The 16,015-nt window shown below is 53.0% G+C and overlaps 1 protein-coding gene across 2 annotated transcripts; it reads right to left on the bottom strand.

Moving 5' to 3' along the window:
• Positions 1–659: 659 nt before the first annotated feature.
• MB (myoglobin) lies at positions 660–15,574 on the bottom strand. 2 transcript variants are annotated; one of them, XM_060306236.2, is made up of 4 exons: positions 15,554–15,574; positions 9,990–10,092; positions 4,454–4,676; positions 660–950 (listed from the first exon to the last, which is right to left on the bottom strand). In XM_060306236.2, exons 2-4 carry the CDS (start codon positions 10,082–10,084, stop codon positions 804–806), a joined length of 465 nt encoding a protein of 154 aa, XP_060162219.1. In that variant the 5' UTR covers positions 10,085–10,092; positions 15,554–15,574; the 3' UTR covers positions 660–803. The 2 variants fall into 2 exon arrangements, with proteins under 2 accessions (XP_060162219.1, XP_030711254.1); XM_030855394.3 differs by lacking the exon at positions 15,554–15,574 and adding an exon at positions 15,089–15,178.
• Positions 15,575–16,015: the final 441 nt, after the last annotated feature.

Below are 16,015 nucleotides of genomic sequence, written 5' to 3'. Positions count from 1 at the left end.
TCTGCGTTCACGCAGCCCCGGGCTCCCGGCACTGATCGACTGCTTGCTGCCGCCACCAGACGAGGCTCTACCCTCCGTCTTCCAGTGCCCAGCACTGTCCCTGCCACTGAGTGGTGGCTCTGCCTCCTGCCCATCCTCTCCCTCCCTCCCTCCCTCCTCCCCATAAGGCTCCCTGCACACACAATCCCATCATGGCCTTTTCTCCCTCTGAACCCCCCCCTTCACTTGCTCCAGGGGATGAAAAACACCAGGCAGAGTCTATGGCATGCGAGTCTTTTATTGAGCCAGGTGAGTCACTCCATCACCTGAGAAGGTACACTCATGTTCCAGATACCACGCGCCCCAGGGGCTGGGTGTGGCTGTCCAGTCCAGCCCGGACCTTCCCTGTGCAAGGGGACATTCTACCTTCTTCACGGGGTGAGTTGATGGATCAGAGAATTATGGCTGGCGTTTAGGTGGACGGTTTGGATTGGGGATTTAAGGTGAGGTTGGAAGGAATTGGGTTGGGATTTAGGTGAAAGGAGAATTGAGTGGGACCCAAACTCTGCCGGCCACTGTGAGGAGAGCCAAGCTTCTCCTGGTTACCAAGCTGACGACCCTCCACAGGAAGCCCGGTCCCCAGGCATGTGAAACCACCTGAACAAACCCTCATCCCCCTCCCTGCCCCCAGCCCCTCCGCATCTCCCACCGCCTCTCACAAACAAAGCAGGCACTCACTCAGAAGCAGGCACTACAGCTACACAAGATTAAGTCCCCTCCCTCCCTGCCCAGGTGGGTGGGGAGAGGGGCATGGGGGGTGAGGCTTAGCCATGGAAGCCCAGCTCCTTGTACTTGGCGGCGATGTCCTTCCGGAACAGTTCCAGGGCCTTGTTCATGGCTCCCTGGGCATCGGCACCGAACTCCGCAGGATGCCTGCTGTGCAGAACATGGATGATGGCTTCCGAGATGAACTGCAAGGACAGGGGCAGAGGGGGGTACTGGTCACAGGCAGGACAAGCCAGGGGCCAGATGGGAATCAGCCCGAACCCATCTTCTCTTTATTCTAGGGTCGTTTATTGAGCACTTACTATCTATCAGAAATGCTGCTGAACGGCCTCCATGGATTAACTCCTTCAATCCCCACAACCTCATGAGACAGGTACAGATGGGGAAACGGAGGCCCATCTTGGTACAGATGAGGAAAGGTCAGGCCATGGAACCACGGTCAAGGGGCTAGGTGGGCTGGCTCACCAGCTACCCTCAGCTGTGCTCAGCTCGAGGACCCAACCTCGGAGAGGAAGGGAAATACTCCTACTCCATGGTTTTATCCAGGATTTGGCGCTCCGAAAATCTAGAAAGAAACTATTTCCATTTGTGTGTATTTAATTTTTGCGTTTAATGGCTTAGGACGGTGATTGCTTTAAATAGCCTTTCTGGGGTTTGGGCAGGGGGTCAGAACATCATATTTTCTGTGCCAAGCACAGAGTTGGTACTCAGAAGTATAGGTGGGAGAGAAGGAGAGAAGGGAAGAGGAAAGGGTTCAGGCCTACGACTCAGCCCCAGGACCAACTGTATCTTACACCAGCCTCACCTTCACTCTTTGCTTTCCCATCCACAATGTCATTACCCGGAAAATGGACACAGGCCATCTCTACAGCACGGGGCTGCTTTAGGGACTGAAAGATCTTGTGTCTGTAAGAAGCTACTGTGCTTTTTCAACGGTTCAGAAAGATTTGATGCCACTCACTACTGGGGCCTGTGGTCAAAGGGTGTCATTTTACAGAGGCCCAGACTGAGGTCACGTAGCAAGTGGACCCAGGGGATCGTGGACAAATGACAGCCAGAGCCAGGGACAGAGACAGAGAGGGCACCGCGGTTGGGTTTGCCCATTTTCTCCGGCGTCCGGGGTGCAAGTGGCCAAAAGCAGGGTGGGGTTGGGTGAGCGGGGGGGAGCATGTACTGTGGGCAACCTCAGAAGCACAAATGTCAACATCTAGTAAGCCCTGCCTGGCTCAGAAACGGGGACAGCTCCACAAACACCTGCTGCTGGGCATCGATGTGGACATGTGTTTAATTCCCTTTTAATGTCATAAACACAACAAGAGGAAGTGGGGGGAGGGACTGACGTCAGCAAGCCCTGCCCGTGGAGAACTCAGAGACCCAAGTTCCAGGCCCAACTCCCTGACCTCCATGTGTGACCTCACCTGTAACATAGGGGCTCGTGACCCCATTAGGTCCTCCCACTCAGTTTTCCTGAGTCAGTGGCAGAGCCACAAATACTTAGAAAATCGTGGGCTGGGGCAGCTGGCAGATTGAGTAAAGATAGTTGCTTTTAGCACCCAGCGCCCTCTGTGCCCCTTCACTCACAGGTGAGAAGGAGAAATTTCTTATGAAGAACACAGACGAAGGTTCCATAGTGAGGGAAAGAGTAGACATGGGGCTCTGTCTTGATTCTTTTGCAGGGATTATGCAGTAAATTAAACCTGTTTTAAGTAGACCTGGGTTCTAGTCTGCTAGCTGGTAGTGCTACCTTGGCTCTATCATTTTCCCTCTCTGAGCCGGTCTGCTCATCCCTAGAGAGGGGATCCATCATTCGAGTCGTGTTGTGAACACCTCCACGTGCCACTGGGGCTCAGACAGAGGAGGAGCCAGGGTCTGCCCTTGAGGAGCTCGTGTCCCAGCCAGGAGACAGCTGGGTAAAGAGACAAATTACAGTACAGCCGAGCAGGCGCCATGGCAGCGGTGAGGATAAATGCCTTCGCAGCGGAGGGCTGGCAGATGGAGCAGCTGACTGCCTCAGGGGCCAGAACAGAGGCAGTGGCTTCTGAGCTGGGCCTCGGAGGATGAACAGGGATTTGCCAAGAGAAGACGGGGAGGGCAGGGACCACCGCTCGTGCAGAATCTCAGAGGCAGGACCTGCTCCTCATGTCTGGAGTGCTGAGATGGGCAGGCAGGATTGTTTGTGTGTGACTTGGGGGAGCAGGTAGGGGTGCAGGGTGGTGAGGCTGAAGAGGATGGTGGTGGTGGTTGTTCGTGGGAGATGCTGTGCCACAAGGGATTAAGAGCTTGGGTTCTAGAGTACCATAGATCAGATTGTACCTCCTGGCTTATAAGCTGGGTGACCTGGGGCAAGCTACTTAACCTCTCTGAGCCTTCAGTTTCCAAATCAGTAAAATGGGGATGAGAAGAGTACCTACCTGGGGAAGAGAATGCTAACTGCCTGCCCAATGTCCATTTTCTCCTTCTTCCTTGTAAGAGAACACTAGTTGTATTTGGAGTGGTAATAGGCTACATTTCCCAGCTTGCCATGCGTATAGATGGTCTTGTAACTAACTTCTGGCCAATGAAATGTAAAAAACATTGTTGGATGAGATTTCCGGGGCTCCTTAAAAGAGAGACTTCCTCTCTTCCTCTTGCTCTGTTTGGAATATGGGCTAGACGGCTGGAGCTCCAGCAGCTATCTTGGACCACAAGTCAACTTTGAGGGTGGACACCACATGCCAAGGATGGCAACACAGAAAGAACCTGCATCCCTGGTGACTGTGGGACTCCCATACCAGCTCTGCGCTCCCTACCTCTGAACTTCTTTTATGTGAGAGGGAAAGAAAACACTGAATGCAATTCCTAAGTTCATGGGGAAATCGTGAGAATTCCGTGCAGTGACCCAGGCAAATAGCTTATCATGGCCCATCCTAACTGGGAGCTATCATAATTATCCTTACCTTCCCTGCTGCACCAACCTGCCTGCTGCTCCCATCCCCAGAGGTGATATCCACAGGATCCTTTATCCCCCAGAACCCTACTGCTCCCTCTTGCCACATCCCTTCCTCCCACTGGGTCTAGACATAGGACTCAAAGCTCAGGCTCTCCCCAGCCCACCCAACTTCTCAGCCCATCACAGGGCGTTCAAACCAACTACTTATGCCTCTGACACCTGAGGCTTTCTCTCTTCATCTGCAAAGATGCAGGAACTAATAATTCCCACCCGGAATTGAGCCCACGTTGCTGAACTCCTGCCAACGAGACATGTATGTCTCCGACTCCCAGTGTCACAGGGGTTAGGAGCCGGGGTTCTGGAGGAATAGAGACCTAGTCTGAATCCTGGTTCTGCCACTTGCTGCTTCTGTGACCAGGGACAAGCTACTTAACATTTCTGTGCCTCAGTTTCCTCATCTGTCGAGTGGGTGTGATAATGGTACCTACCTGTGGAGAGAATGCAAGTTGTGCATCCCACATCCACTTCCTCCTTGGTGACAAGATACTAATTTGAGGGAGAAATATGTTGACTCTCAATGACCCAGGAGGAAGGTAAAGTGGGTGGCAGCCCACTTTACAGATGAGGAAACGGGGGAACAAAGAGGAACGACATAGGTCACCCAGCAAGTTACTGGCTGAGCTGGGACTTGAACCCAAATCTCATGCCCTTGAGGCCTCTCCTTCCATCCTCCCAGCCGCCCCCGTCCCCGCCACCCACCTCCAGGTACTTGATGGGAATCTTGTGCTTGGTGGCATGCGACTGGGCCAGGGGCTTCAGCTCCGCCTCATGATGCCCCTTCTTCTTGAGGATGGCCCCCAGGGCGGTGAGCACGGTGTTGCCATGCTTCTTCAGATCCTCTGAGGCCTTCATGTCAGCCTCTGTCTTCAGGTGCTTGAACTTGTCAAATTTCTCCAGGGTCTCGGGATGACCCTTAAAGAGCCTGTGGGTACACGGAGGGCTGGAGTCAGATGCAGGGGTCTGGAGGTGGCCAGACCTGAGTTCAAGCCCACGCTCTCCCAGTTCCCAGCTATGTGACCTTGGGTAACTCACTTCACCTCTCTGTGCCTCAGTTTCATCCAAGGAATGGAGATAACAAGTCCCTCCCTATAGAAGCGTGAGGATTAAATGAGATAGTATATGCTGAGGACCACACAAGAAGTGTATAAATGCTTCCTATTATTAAATATTTTTATCATCATCTTCTCCTTCTTCATTGTTACAGTGAAAGGCAGGAAAGAAAGACATCTCTGCGTTGCACCCGGTTTCACCCCCATTTCCTCTAAGCTGTTGGGAGCATAGATGACTAAATGGCGTCACAGTGGAGCAGGGAAAAGGGGGAGCACTGGGGCCAAAGGACCTGGATTTGCTGAGCACCCACTGTGTGCCAGGCCCGTGCTAGGCTCTGCACCTGTGCTTCCCCTTGGGGACATATTATTCCCACTTTACAGATGAGAGAACAGAGGCTAAGAAGTGTGAAGTCCTAGCTCAATATTACATGACCGGAGTGCCGAAGAGCCAGACTGAAATCAGGTCTGAGTGACTCAAAAAGTAGCCCATGCAGGGAACCATCTCTGCAGCTTCCTGCCTGGGGATCGCCCTTTGATTTCTTAAATACTTCTGGCTCCAGGAGACTCACTACTACCTGTGAGAGCCGTTCCAGTCTGAGCTCAGAAACCTTAGAAGGCTCTTGCTTATTTTGCTCTGACTCCTTGCACCTCCCTGGCCCCTCACAGTACCGATGGTGAGGGTCCCTGGTGGGAGCCACCGCTAAGGACCAGGTCCCCGCTCCTGCCAGGGTCCCAGTGAGCTGGCCACAGTGATCTGAGCAGCCACCTGTCACCTTGGACCTCAGTCTTTCCTGCTGAGGAAAGGTGGAGGTTAGTTAAAGGGAGTCATACCTGCCACCTGGGCGGGAGTGATTTTCCCCAGTTCACTCGTGGGCAAACGGAAGACCACAGAGGTAGGTGAGTTGCCCAGGGTCACGTGTCTGGTCAGTGGCAGAGCCCAGACACAAACCCGCATGAATGGTTCCATAACTCACGCTCTCTCCTTTGTGTCGCACCCTGAAACCTCTGCAGGAGTGACCCTGTCTGCCCTGACTCCCCCTTCTCCTGTCTAATGCCTTCAGTTCTTTTAAAGGTTCCTCTTTTGTAGCTTCCTGGTTTTGCGACACGCTTAAACCTAACTGTGAACACACTCCAGTGTGCACAAGTATCTCATGGCACACACCCATACTCACAGGCGCGTGCACACACACGCACATGCATGCACAACGTAGCACGGACGGGAAGCACTCCCTTTCCCAGGGGGCGTATCCCTGCCGCTTCCCCAGAACACCCAGGGCTGTCCACAGCCATGCCCAATGTCACCACCTCATCTAGGGCCCCGGCCAAACCTTGTACATCACTGACAGCTCATCCCTGGCACCTTTCACGCAAGGGTCCCTGGGCTCCTGACTATTATTATCTGGTGACAATGATCCTTGAACTCCTGCCTGACAGATGCAAGACCCAGAACCCACAGGCGAAGGCCTGAGGTCGGGACACTGGAGGAAGACTGTCTGGAGCAGAAGAGGGCCAAGGACCTGGGACCCAAGGCGGCCAGGGATCTCAAACATTTTGGGAGTTCCCTGGATGTCTGGGAGAAAGACTTCGGCACTGAGAATTATGGAAGCTGAGCTCTGGCCCCAGCTCTGCCTCCGATGTGCTGTGTGACCTTGAAGAAGTCACTCGGTTTCTCTGGGTCTTGGCGTAACTATCTATAAACCAAAAGGGTTGGTCTAGCTGATTTCTCAGCCTCCAAGTTCTAAGGCTTGACCTCCACCTCACCCTCCACTCTCAGCACCTGCCAGCCAGAGAGAGAGCCGGGTTTGCTTTAAACAGGGCAGAAAAATTGGGCTCAGGAGCGCCCACCGATCATCCTGGCATCACACAGCTGCCTCCCTCCCTTGGCCCCAAGTCCTGCAGCTGGGAGCCGCCAGGGCAGCCACAGGAGGCCATACCTGCACATCTGTGACAGCAATTGCCCGGAAAATGAGCAGATGGCAGGCCCTCACCCTGTAGACATGGGTGGAGGGCTTTTCTCCAGCGTTTCAGAAGGGCCCACAGGCCTTGTGTTTTCATCCTCGATCCTATCATCAACCTGCCTAGTTTATCACAGGCCTGCTGGCAAGTCAGAGGGAAAGGAGGCCATCTCCCAGCTGTTCTCTGAGCTGAGGCCCAATCAGACACCCACACGGAAGACCTAGGACTCTCCCAGGCCTGCACAAATCCTTCTCTGCTCTAGAACCCAAGAACCAGATGAGGATGGGAATTCATCCCCAGTGTGTCAAGACTGTGGGACGATGTAGCGTAGGGGTCGAGAGCAGGCGCACTGATCCAAGTGGCCTGGATTTGAACTCCAGCTGTGGGACTTTGGGCAAGTTACCTAACCTCTTTGTTCAATGTAGTGATCATAATAATATCTACCTCATAAGGTTGCTGTGAGGCTTAAGTGAGTAAATATATGTGAAACACTTAACACAGGGCCTAGCAATCACTGCGTACTGTATATCTATATAAACATTTGCTGTCCTCTTTACCATCTCTAGCACCATGGTCACCATCACCATTCTTTCCTCCATCACCATCACCATCGTTAGGACTGGGAATTTTTGGTCCTGTCTGTAGCTGCCATTGGGTGGCTGGGACTCTTGGGCCGTGTCTCCTCCCAGCGACATGAGACGTATTGGCCACCAGCAGTGGCTTTCAAACTTTCCATGGCCTCAAAATCCTTTGTTCAAATGCAAAAATAAGTAAAGCAGAAAAGATTTGGGGAACGGAAGGAAAGGCAGGGGCCTGAAGCCCTCTCAGCAGCCTCCACCCTCCCGAAGCCCCCCTTTCCTGGAGCCAGACTCTCCGACTGACCTGCCAGCTATTATGTTCTAGAATATAATGGTCACATACTTGCAGTGAAGCCCTCAGTGTTTTATTAACAGACTCAGCTGAACAGAATTTGCCCTCTTTTATAATCAGAGGAGTGGGAGAAATGACCTTTTCTAGATGAGTAAGAAAGCCCAGGTTCAGCATCTGGAACAGAACCAAAAGGTCAGATCTTAAAGGGGCACTTTCAGCCCTAGGAGTTAGCAGCCCCTTCTCCTTGTCTCCATATCCCAAACACTAAGAGAGCAGAACCAGTTGGCGTGGTTTCTGCATGTCCTACAGCCTAAGACGTGACAGGCTGTTGGGCTCTCTGGGGCCTGCCAGGGGCCAGCAGTCTCCAGCATCATGTCTCGTCCCTGGCACCTGGCCCCAGGCAGTTCTCTCTGATCCACCCTGGGAAAGGAGGAGATGTTTCCCCATGACTCAATACCCCAAGTCTCCTTCAAGACATCCAAGTCACTGACTTAGGGCTGGCAGCCCCCAGATCACCTGGGAAAGACTCTTGCTCGGCAAAATGGTCTCCCACCCCAGCTACCCGGCCTCCTCTCCAAAAGTAAGGTGGGATCATGGACTCAGAGAATGCCAGGGCATGAGAGCAGGCAGGGATCTCAGAGACAGCGGCAGGCAATCCCTCCTCTCAGCAAATAGGGACATGGGACCCAGAGAGGACTAGCGACTTGTCCAAGGTCACACAGCAAATGGATGGCTGAGGAGTTGATGTCAACTTTGGGGGAGACTTTTGTCCAATCAGGCAGGACCTGTTGCAGCCCAAGGAGCCAACTGACAGAGACACAAGAGGAGAAAGACATAAAGGAACACCCCAAGATGCCAGTTAGATTCAACAGAGAACTTGACTGTCCTCTCTCAAGTGTTTCTGGCATGGACCATTAAGGGCTTGACCTCCAGATAACAGGGCTTCTAGGACTGGGCATTCTCCCCAGATTTGGGAGCTGGAGATAGGTGAAACCTGAGGGAGACTGAAAGGGCATCTAAGTGGGAGAGGATAACCTACTCTGGCTCATACACAAGGAGAAATTCATCTGTAAATTAAAGCGTGAAAGACAATCCGTTCACTGGTGGTAACTGGGGCCCACCTTCTCCCACATGCAGAAATATTGAGGTACATACATCCCATTAGGCTTTTGACCTGTGCTGCCCAGAGCATGAGAAAGGGCCAGGAGGAGGGGAGAGCCCGTCACCATCTGGGGAGGAAGGCAACTGGGACATGAGATTCTATTGACCAGCCACAAGCCATTTTCTACTTAAAAATCTCAGAAGTTTGTGGGGGGCGGGTTGTTTGTTTATTCAGGAAGCCCTTGCTACAGAAGGCGAGATGTGCTTGGAGGCTCTCCTGAGCCCTCAAATTCAAGACATACTCAACATCAAAAGTCACTAACGGGTCTCTGTCTTCTGTTTACTAATTATAATTCTTTAAAGGGCCCAAGTCTAAGCTTCGTCTATAATAGTTATTAACATCTTCTGGGACTCACTCTATGCCAGGAATTAGGCTGGGCCCCCTACAGGCATCATCTTATTTAATTCTTATTTCCACTCTATAACGTATATATTAGGATTTCCACCCATTTTATTTATTTATTTATTTATTTTCCGGTACGCGGGCCTCTCACTGTTGTGGCCTCTCCCGTTGCGGAGCACAGGCTCCGGACGCGCAGGCTCAGCGGCCATGGCTCACGGGCCCAGCTGCTCCGCAGCATGTGGGATCTTCCCGGACCGGGGCACGAACCCGTGTCCCCTGCATCAGCAGGCGGACTCTCAACCACTGCGCCACCAGGGAAGCCCCCACCCATTTTATAGGAGAAGAAATTGAGGCTCAGAGAAGTTGTGTACCTTCTTAAAGGTCACACAGCTTCTCGGTGGCAGAGCCAGCTCTAGAACTACATACCTCATGTTGAAAGCCATGTCTTAGCCTTGACATTTTATAGACTTTAATGGACTTGTGACTCTGGGGTCATCCTTCCCTTCTCACGTCCTTTTTGTCCTCATCCACTAGGTGAGGTGAGACAGATCTCTCAGATTTTTCTTGTTAATTCTGTCTATAATTCTAGGTTATCACTTAGTGGGCTCTAGGCATCCAGGATTTGATTGTCAAGCTCCTTTCAGCTGCTGGCATAGGTGTGAGATGGATCCCCTTTCCTTTCCTGACTCCAATCTCTGACACATAAAAGCAAAGGAGAATCAGATAAGAGTTTTAACAAAGTCAACTAATGCAGCCAGCTGGTCAACCCCGGGCAACCGTTCCACCTTGCAGGCAAACATTCTTGATCTTTGGGAGGGAAGTAGGTGATAGGGGCAATGGGGTTTCTTCCTTTTACCTGATGAGGATGTCCTGCCCATGGCCTGCGAGATCAGCCTCCACCTTCCCCCAGACGTTCAGTACCAGCTGCCATTCTCCGTCGCTGAGCCCCATGGCACAGTCTGAAGAAGAGAAGAAGAGCAAGGCTAGGCTGACTGTGTATCCTGGCTCCGACCGCTGGGGTCTGAGGCTGCCTGGCCCTAAAGGGATTTTATACCTTCCCGGATGCTTGACAGAGATCACTTGACACCTCGCTCACTCTCTCCCCCCCACCTCCTTGCACCCCCCCCCTTTCATGCAGGGGTCTAATCTTTTCATTTCTCTAGCCCTCACATGGAAGCTATTTTGAGGCAGGTGCCGTTGGGGGGTGGTAGGACAACTCAGGCCTCAGGTTGGGGCGGGGAGGAGCTGTGTGTGTGGAAGGAGTGGGGAGGAGGTTGGGTCACTCTCTGGACTCTCGGAGGCCAACAGAAAGGGCATGACCAAGGCTGATGCCAATGGCCTGAAACCCAACTCCCCCTTCTGTCAGCCATCCTGTTTATTAGCCAGGGCAGCCGTCACCCTGGCTGGCCCCGGGACTGTCCCGGCCCTTAGCAGTCGCTTTGTCCACCTTCTGCCCACTTTGCCAGAATGCCCTCACCCATCAGGGTGGTGGGAAGGGGCTAGATGGTTTCCTTGCTTATAGCTGGGTGGACCCAAGCAGATCCGTAACCTCTTGGAGTCTGCATTTTCCCACTCCACCCAGAAAACTCCTGGCTTCACGGTCTTGCTCACATATTTCTCTCTGAAAAGTTTCTCTGGGGCTTCTCTGGTGGCGCAGTGGTTGGGGGTCCACCTGCCAATGCAGGGGACACCGGGTTCATGCCCCGGTCCGGGAAGATCCCACATGCCGCGGAGCGTCTGGGCCCGTGAGCCATGGCCGCTGAGCCTGCGCGTCCAGAGCCTGTGCTCCACAACGGGAGAGGCCACAACAATGAGAGGCCCGCGTACAGCAAAAAAAAAAAAAAAAGTTTCTCTGGATACACCCCTCAAGGTCCACTTCACTGCTTGCCTTTCCACTGCTCTGCGTGTGCTCCTGCTGTACTCCTCACCCCGTTGCATAATATTCCTTTGTTTCCATGCTGGCCCCTCCATTAGTACCAAAGCAGCCAATACTCACAGAGACTTTGCTGGGTGCCAGGCCCTATTCCAAGCACTTTACATTCGGTAACTCGTGTAGGCCCCCAACAGCCCTATATGATAAATACGGACATTACCACCATCTCAGGGAGGCAAGTTAGGGAAATCTGGCATGGCCGCACAGCTAGTTGTTGGAAGCGTTGGTATTTGAACCCAGGAGTTCAGGCCCCCAAATCCATGCTCCTGAACACCCTACTTTGATTTCCACATGGTCAGGGGCTTTGTTTTATTCATCTGTGTATTTCTTGGACCTTGCACAGCACTGTGTGCCACATTTGAACTGAATAAATGTTCATTGAATAAAAAGATGGCTGGCCTTGCAAGGAAGGCAAGGGGAGGATGATCAGCCTTTATTTTATATCCATCCATCCATCCATCCATCCATCCATCGTCCATTCATCCACCCACCCATCATCCGTCACTCATCCATCCACCTACCCAACCATCATCTGTCCATCCATCCATCCATCCATCCATCCCTCATCTATTCATCCACCCACCCATCATCCGTCACTCATCCATCCATCTACCCAACCATCATCTGTCCATCCATCCATCCATCCATCGTCCATTCATCCACCCACCCATCATCCGTCACTCATCCATCCACCTACCCAACCATCATCATTCCTCCATCCATCCAACACACAGTTATAGAGTACCTACTGTGTGTCAGAAACTGTGCTACATGCTGAGGACACAAAACCAGATAAAACACATCCTGACGTTCAAGAAACTCAGTCTCCTAGGGGAGATAAGTAAGAGGAACAAAATGACAGTACAGTTTATTTAGTGCTATGATCAAGGTTTACACAGAACGTTACAGCTTACAAAGTGCCTCCTTGGGCAGGATTATATCTAATCTTCCCAATGGCCCTGCGAGGAAGCAAACATCACCCCATTTTACAGCTGTGGACCACGAGGCTCAGAAAGGATAAGCAGGTGTCCTGGCCATCCTGGGTCTGTACTGGACGTGTCAGTTATGGCTGCCCCACGTATGCAGCCCTTTCTAAAGATAACTGCCCTGCCCCAGCGCCCGCAGTCATGTCCGCTCTCCAAGCCTGTTGCTAGGCGCAGCGGATTGGACCAGGACTGGGACCTAACCCGAGGCAGCCAATGGCAGGGCTCCGCCAATGTCTATTAACTACAGCGTCAGATCCCTGGCGAGAATGGGCTAGGTGGTAGGAAATGCAGGGTCAAAGAGGGTTTCGTGGCCAACGCTGGGAAAGACCCCCAAACTTGGGTAAGACCCCTGTGCAGCCTTGGGTCTCCATTCTGACCGCTGAAAAGCTCACTCCAATTGCAGTTTGAGGATTACCGTCAGCTGCCACTCCTCTGTGACCCCTTGTGTATCCTTGAGTGGGACCAATTTATTTACTGAGCTGATTCCTAACAACCAAAAGGGCCAGAGGCACACAGGCCCCTTCCTGACAACGTGCCACACTGAGGCCCCGTGTTAACCCAGGACACCGAGCTGGTGAGCCTCCAGGAGCCGTGAAGCCTTCACAGTGGAAGGTTCAGCAGCAAGTTGAGTAGCTAAAATGCCATAGGGGTTTTCTGGGGGGCTAGTATTCGTTCATTTGTTCATTCACCGGCCTGGTATGGAAGGCCTCCTCTGTGCCAGGCCCAGGATCAAAGGAAAAGGCAATTCTGAGAGATACTGCCGAGGGCTCAGCTCCTACTTCTGGCCCCTTGCTGGAGGGTGAGCCCAGCAGCGTGGGAGGGGAGGGCAGAAGGAAGAGAGGCAGCACATTGGCCCTGGCCTGGGCCGGCCACTTGGGGCCCATCGGTGACACCCCGAAGAGAATCAGCATGGCTAGCTTCTGATTTACGTCCTCAGCCCTGGCAGTGCCGTTTTCAAACACCCTCTGGCCGGTGCTCTTTTGAGAACCTCAGAGCATCCCCGAGGGGCTGGCAGGGCAGGGTCGATCATTATCCCACCTGGCTGTACAGAAATGAAGGCCTGGAGAGGTTATGCACCCACTCGAGGCTGGTGAACGGCAGAGCTGGAATCCACAGCCCTCGTCCCGTCTCCAGCCCCCCGAGTTGTCTGGAAACCGCCTGAGTACTTAAAATCTCATCAACTCTCCCAGCGCTAAAGTGTTTAATATGAAGCTGTCACCTCCTTGGCAGGCGCCCCCATTAACTGGCAAGTTCATGGAAAACTGTGGCTTTGAAGTTGATGAACCTTTTCAAGTTTTACCTTTTAAGTTAATAGGAAGGAACCAACATTTGTTTGTACTTACACATCTCTACAACAGAACTGGCGGTACCTAGGAGTTTGCTATGGCTACCTGGAGTCGCCAGCTTCGTTTAGGAGCTATAATTATCCCTGTGACAGCCTTCAAACAGCCGGGCCAGGGAAACTGGAAAGTCACAGGATAGGAAAGCCAGGCTGTCTCTGGGTACAAAACTTTCTGCAGCCTTACGCACTCCCGTCACGTACATGTGCACAGGCGTGCACACACACAGGTGGGGTAGTCTGACACCCAGTGGGGCAGGACTGGATCGCACCAAGTGAGACCTGCCCCCTCCTCTTTTTCCCTTTCATATCACAGAATCCTGTGAATGGGAAAATCTGAGCCTTGTAGACTCATCCTCAAGTCTTCAAATTCTGGACACTTGAGATTCCAGAGTTACAATTCTAGAGGGCCGAAGTCTTCAACTTTCACCACTCTGAACACTTAGATTCTAGGTTCCAGAGTCAGAAAGCTAGAGAAAGAGAAATCTAGAATGATAGGGCCACGGGATCTTGGAGCTAACAGAGGCCTTCGATAGTGTCCTGTCCAAGTTCCCACTAAATGCAGGAATTCTCCCTACAGATCATCATCTAGCATCTGCTTGAATACTCCTAAGAGCAGTGAGCTCACTACCTAAAGCTTTAAAGAGGCTTCTTTTTTTTTTTTTTTTTGCTGTGCGCGGGCCTCTCACTGTTGTGGCCTCTCCCTTGCGGAGCACAGGCTCCAGATGCGCAGGCCCAGCAGCCATGGCTCACGGGCGCAGCCACTCCACGGCATGTGGGATCTTCCCGGACCGGGGCGCGAACCCGCGTCCCCTGCATCGGCAGGCGGACTCTCAACCACTGCGCCACCAGGGAAGCCCTAAAGAGGCTTCTTTATATCAGACCGAAATATGCCTTCCTGTCACGCTCAGTCCCTTGTCCTGGCTCTGGTGCTCCTTCGGGATGGGGAGGAACAGTCGAGGGAAGCTCAGGCTCACCTCAGACTTTTCCTGTCCAGACCACACATCCCAGGGCTTTCACTGAGCACCCTTGGCTGGCAAGGTCAGCCACAGCCTGTTTGGTGGGAAAAGGCCCCTTCTGCATCTTCAGTATCTGGCGACTCTCACCTCTCGTCACTCACATACACAGAGAGAACTCTCTAGCAAGGGGCGTCCAGTGCCCCCCTGCACGGGTTTGAGTCCCCAGGTGACTGAGCACCAGGCCCTCTCTTTCAAAGGTCACAAGTCCAGTCTGGGTGACCTGGGAATTTGTGAGCCCTTATGCAGCCAACAACTCCCTCCACTGAATGGGGGGTTGGGGGGTGTTACACTTTAAGGCTCCACCGTAAGGACCAAAAATGCAAAGAAAGAGCATTTTGGGTCTTCAAAGCTGCAGGTCCCCTCAGCCTTGGCCACCCTCCTTCCTCCTCCTCCCAGGAGCTGCCCCTTTGGAGGTCAGCCTGGCATGGGCAGTGCCTCCCTCCCCCACACCACCACCCCTACCCGCCCCCCTACCCCCCCCCCACCTCGGCTTGCTCTTTCCTGGAAGAGTCTGCCTCCTGGACCAGTGCCAGGCCTGACTCAGAGCAGGGCTGCGGCCTGGAGCCTGCAAGACCTGCTGAGGTCATCGACGGAGCAGTAGGACCCCCAAGCTGGTCCCCAGACTCTACTTGGGCTCACTGCCCACTCCCCCCAGCCCCCAGCAGCCATTGTACTGACCATGTCTCCCCTTCTGCCCAGCTGTCCTCCTAGAGCCTCCAGCCAAGCAGTGGGCTGGGGGCGGGGAGAGGTGTCACAGCAGCTGGGAAGCCTCACGGGGAGCTAAAAATACAGTTTATACGGCAAGGCTCCTCCTCTCCCTGGAGGCCCAGAGGGGCTTATTGGACGAGGGCTCTCAGGGACACCAGGATCCCAATATTCCGGTCAACAGGTGTGGCCCAGGGGCACCAGCCTCCCTTCCCCTCCCCCGCTCCCCAGCCTCTGAGGCTTGGAGTCACTTCTCCAGCCCCACCTTCCACCTGTCACCTGGGCGAGCCAACCCCACCTCCACAGTCCCCCTCCCTCATCAGTCCTCCCTCCCTCCCTCCCTGGCCCATCTCTTGGAAACAGCTGCGCCTCCAGGAATCCGCCCCCATCACCGCATGCCACCCCTTTCCCAGCAGGTGTGCCCTCCCCCCCACCCACCTTGGCTCCAACATAGATGCAGCCTTCTCCTCTCTCTCTGCTTTGGGGTGCGGCTCCCCATTTCTACCCTGTGAGCTTCCTCAGAGGCAGGAATGTAAAAACCACGGACACACAGCCCTTACTGCCCCTCACAGCAGCCCTTTTCAACAGACACTTTTAAAAAATTTGAAGTATAGTTGATTTACAATGTTTCAGGGTAGACACGGGTTTTTTTTGAATTTTATTTTATTTATTTTTTTATACAGCAGGTTCTTATTAGGTATCTATTTTATACATATTAGTGTATATATGTCAATCCCAATCTCAGGGTAGACACTTTTATAAACGCCACTTTTCACAAGAGGAAACTAAGTCACAGAGAGGTTTAGTTGTCCAAGGTCACAGAGCTGGGAAACGGCCAAGCACGAAATTCGAAACCAGGCAGTCCGGTTTCAGAGTATGTGCTTCACAGGTAGGACCTGG

Source organism: Globicephala melas, chromosome 10 (assembly GCF_963455315.2).
Source record: "Globicephala melas chromosome 10, mGloMel1.2, whole genome shotgun sequence".
NCBI lineage: Eukaryota > Metazoa > Chordata > Mammalia > Artiodactyla > Delphinidae > Globicephala > Globicephala melas.
This window is presented reverse-complemented; position numbering and strand designations above follow the sequence as displayed.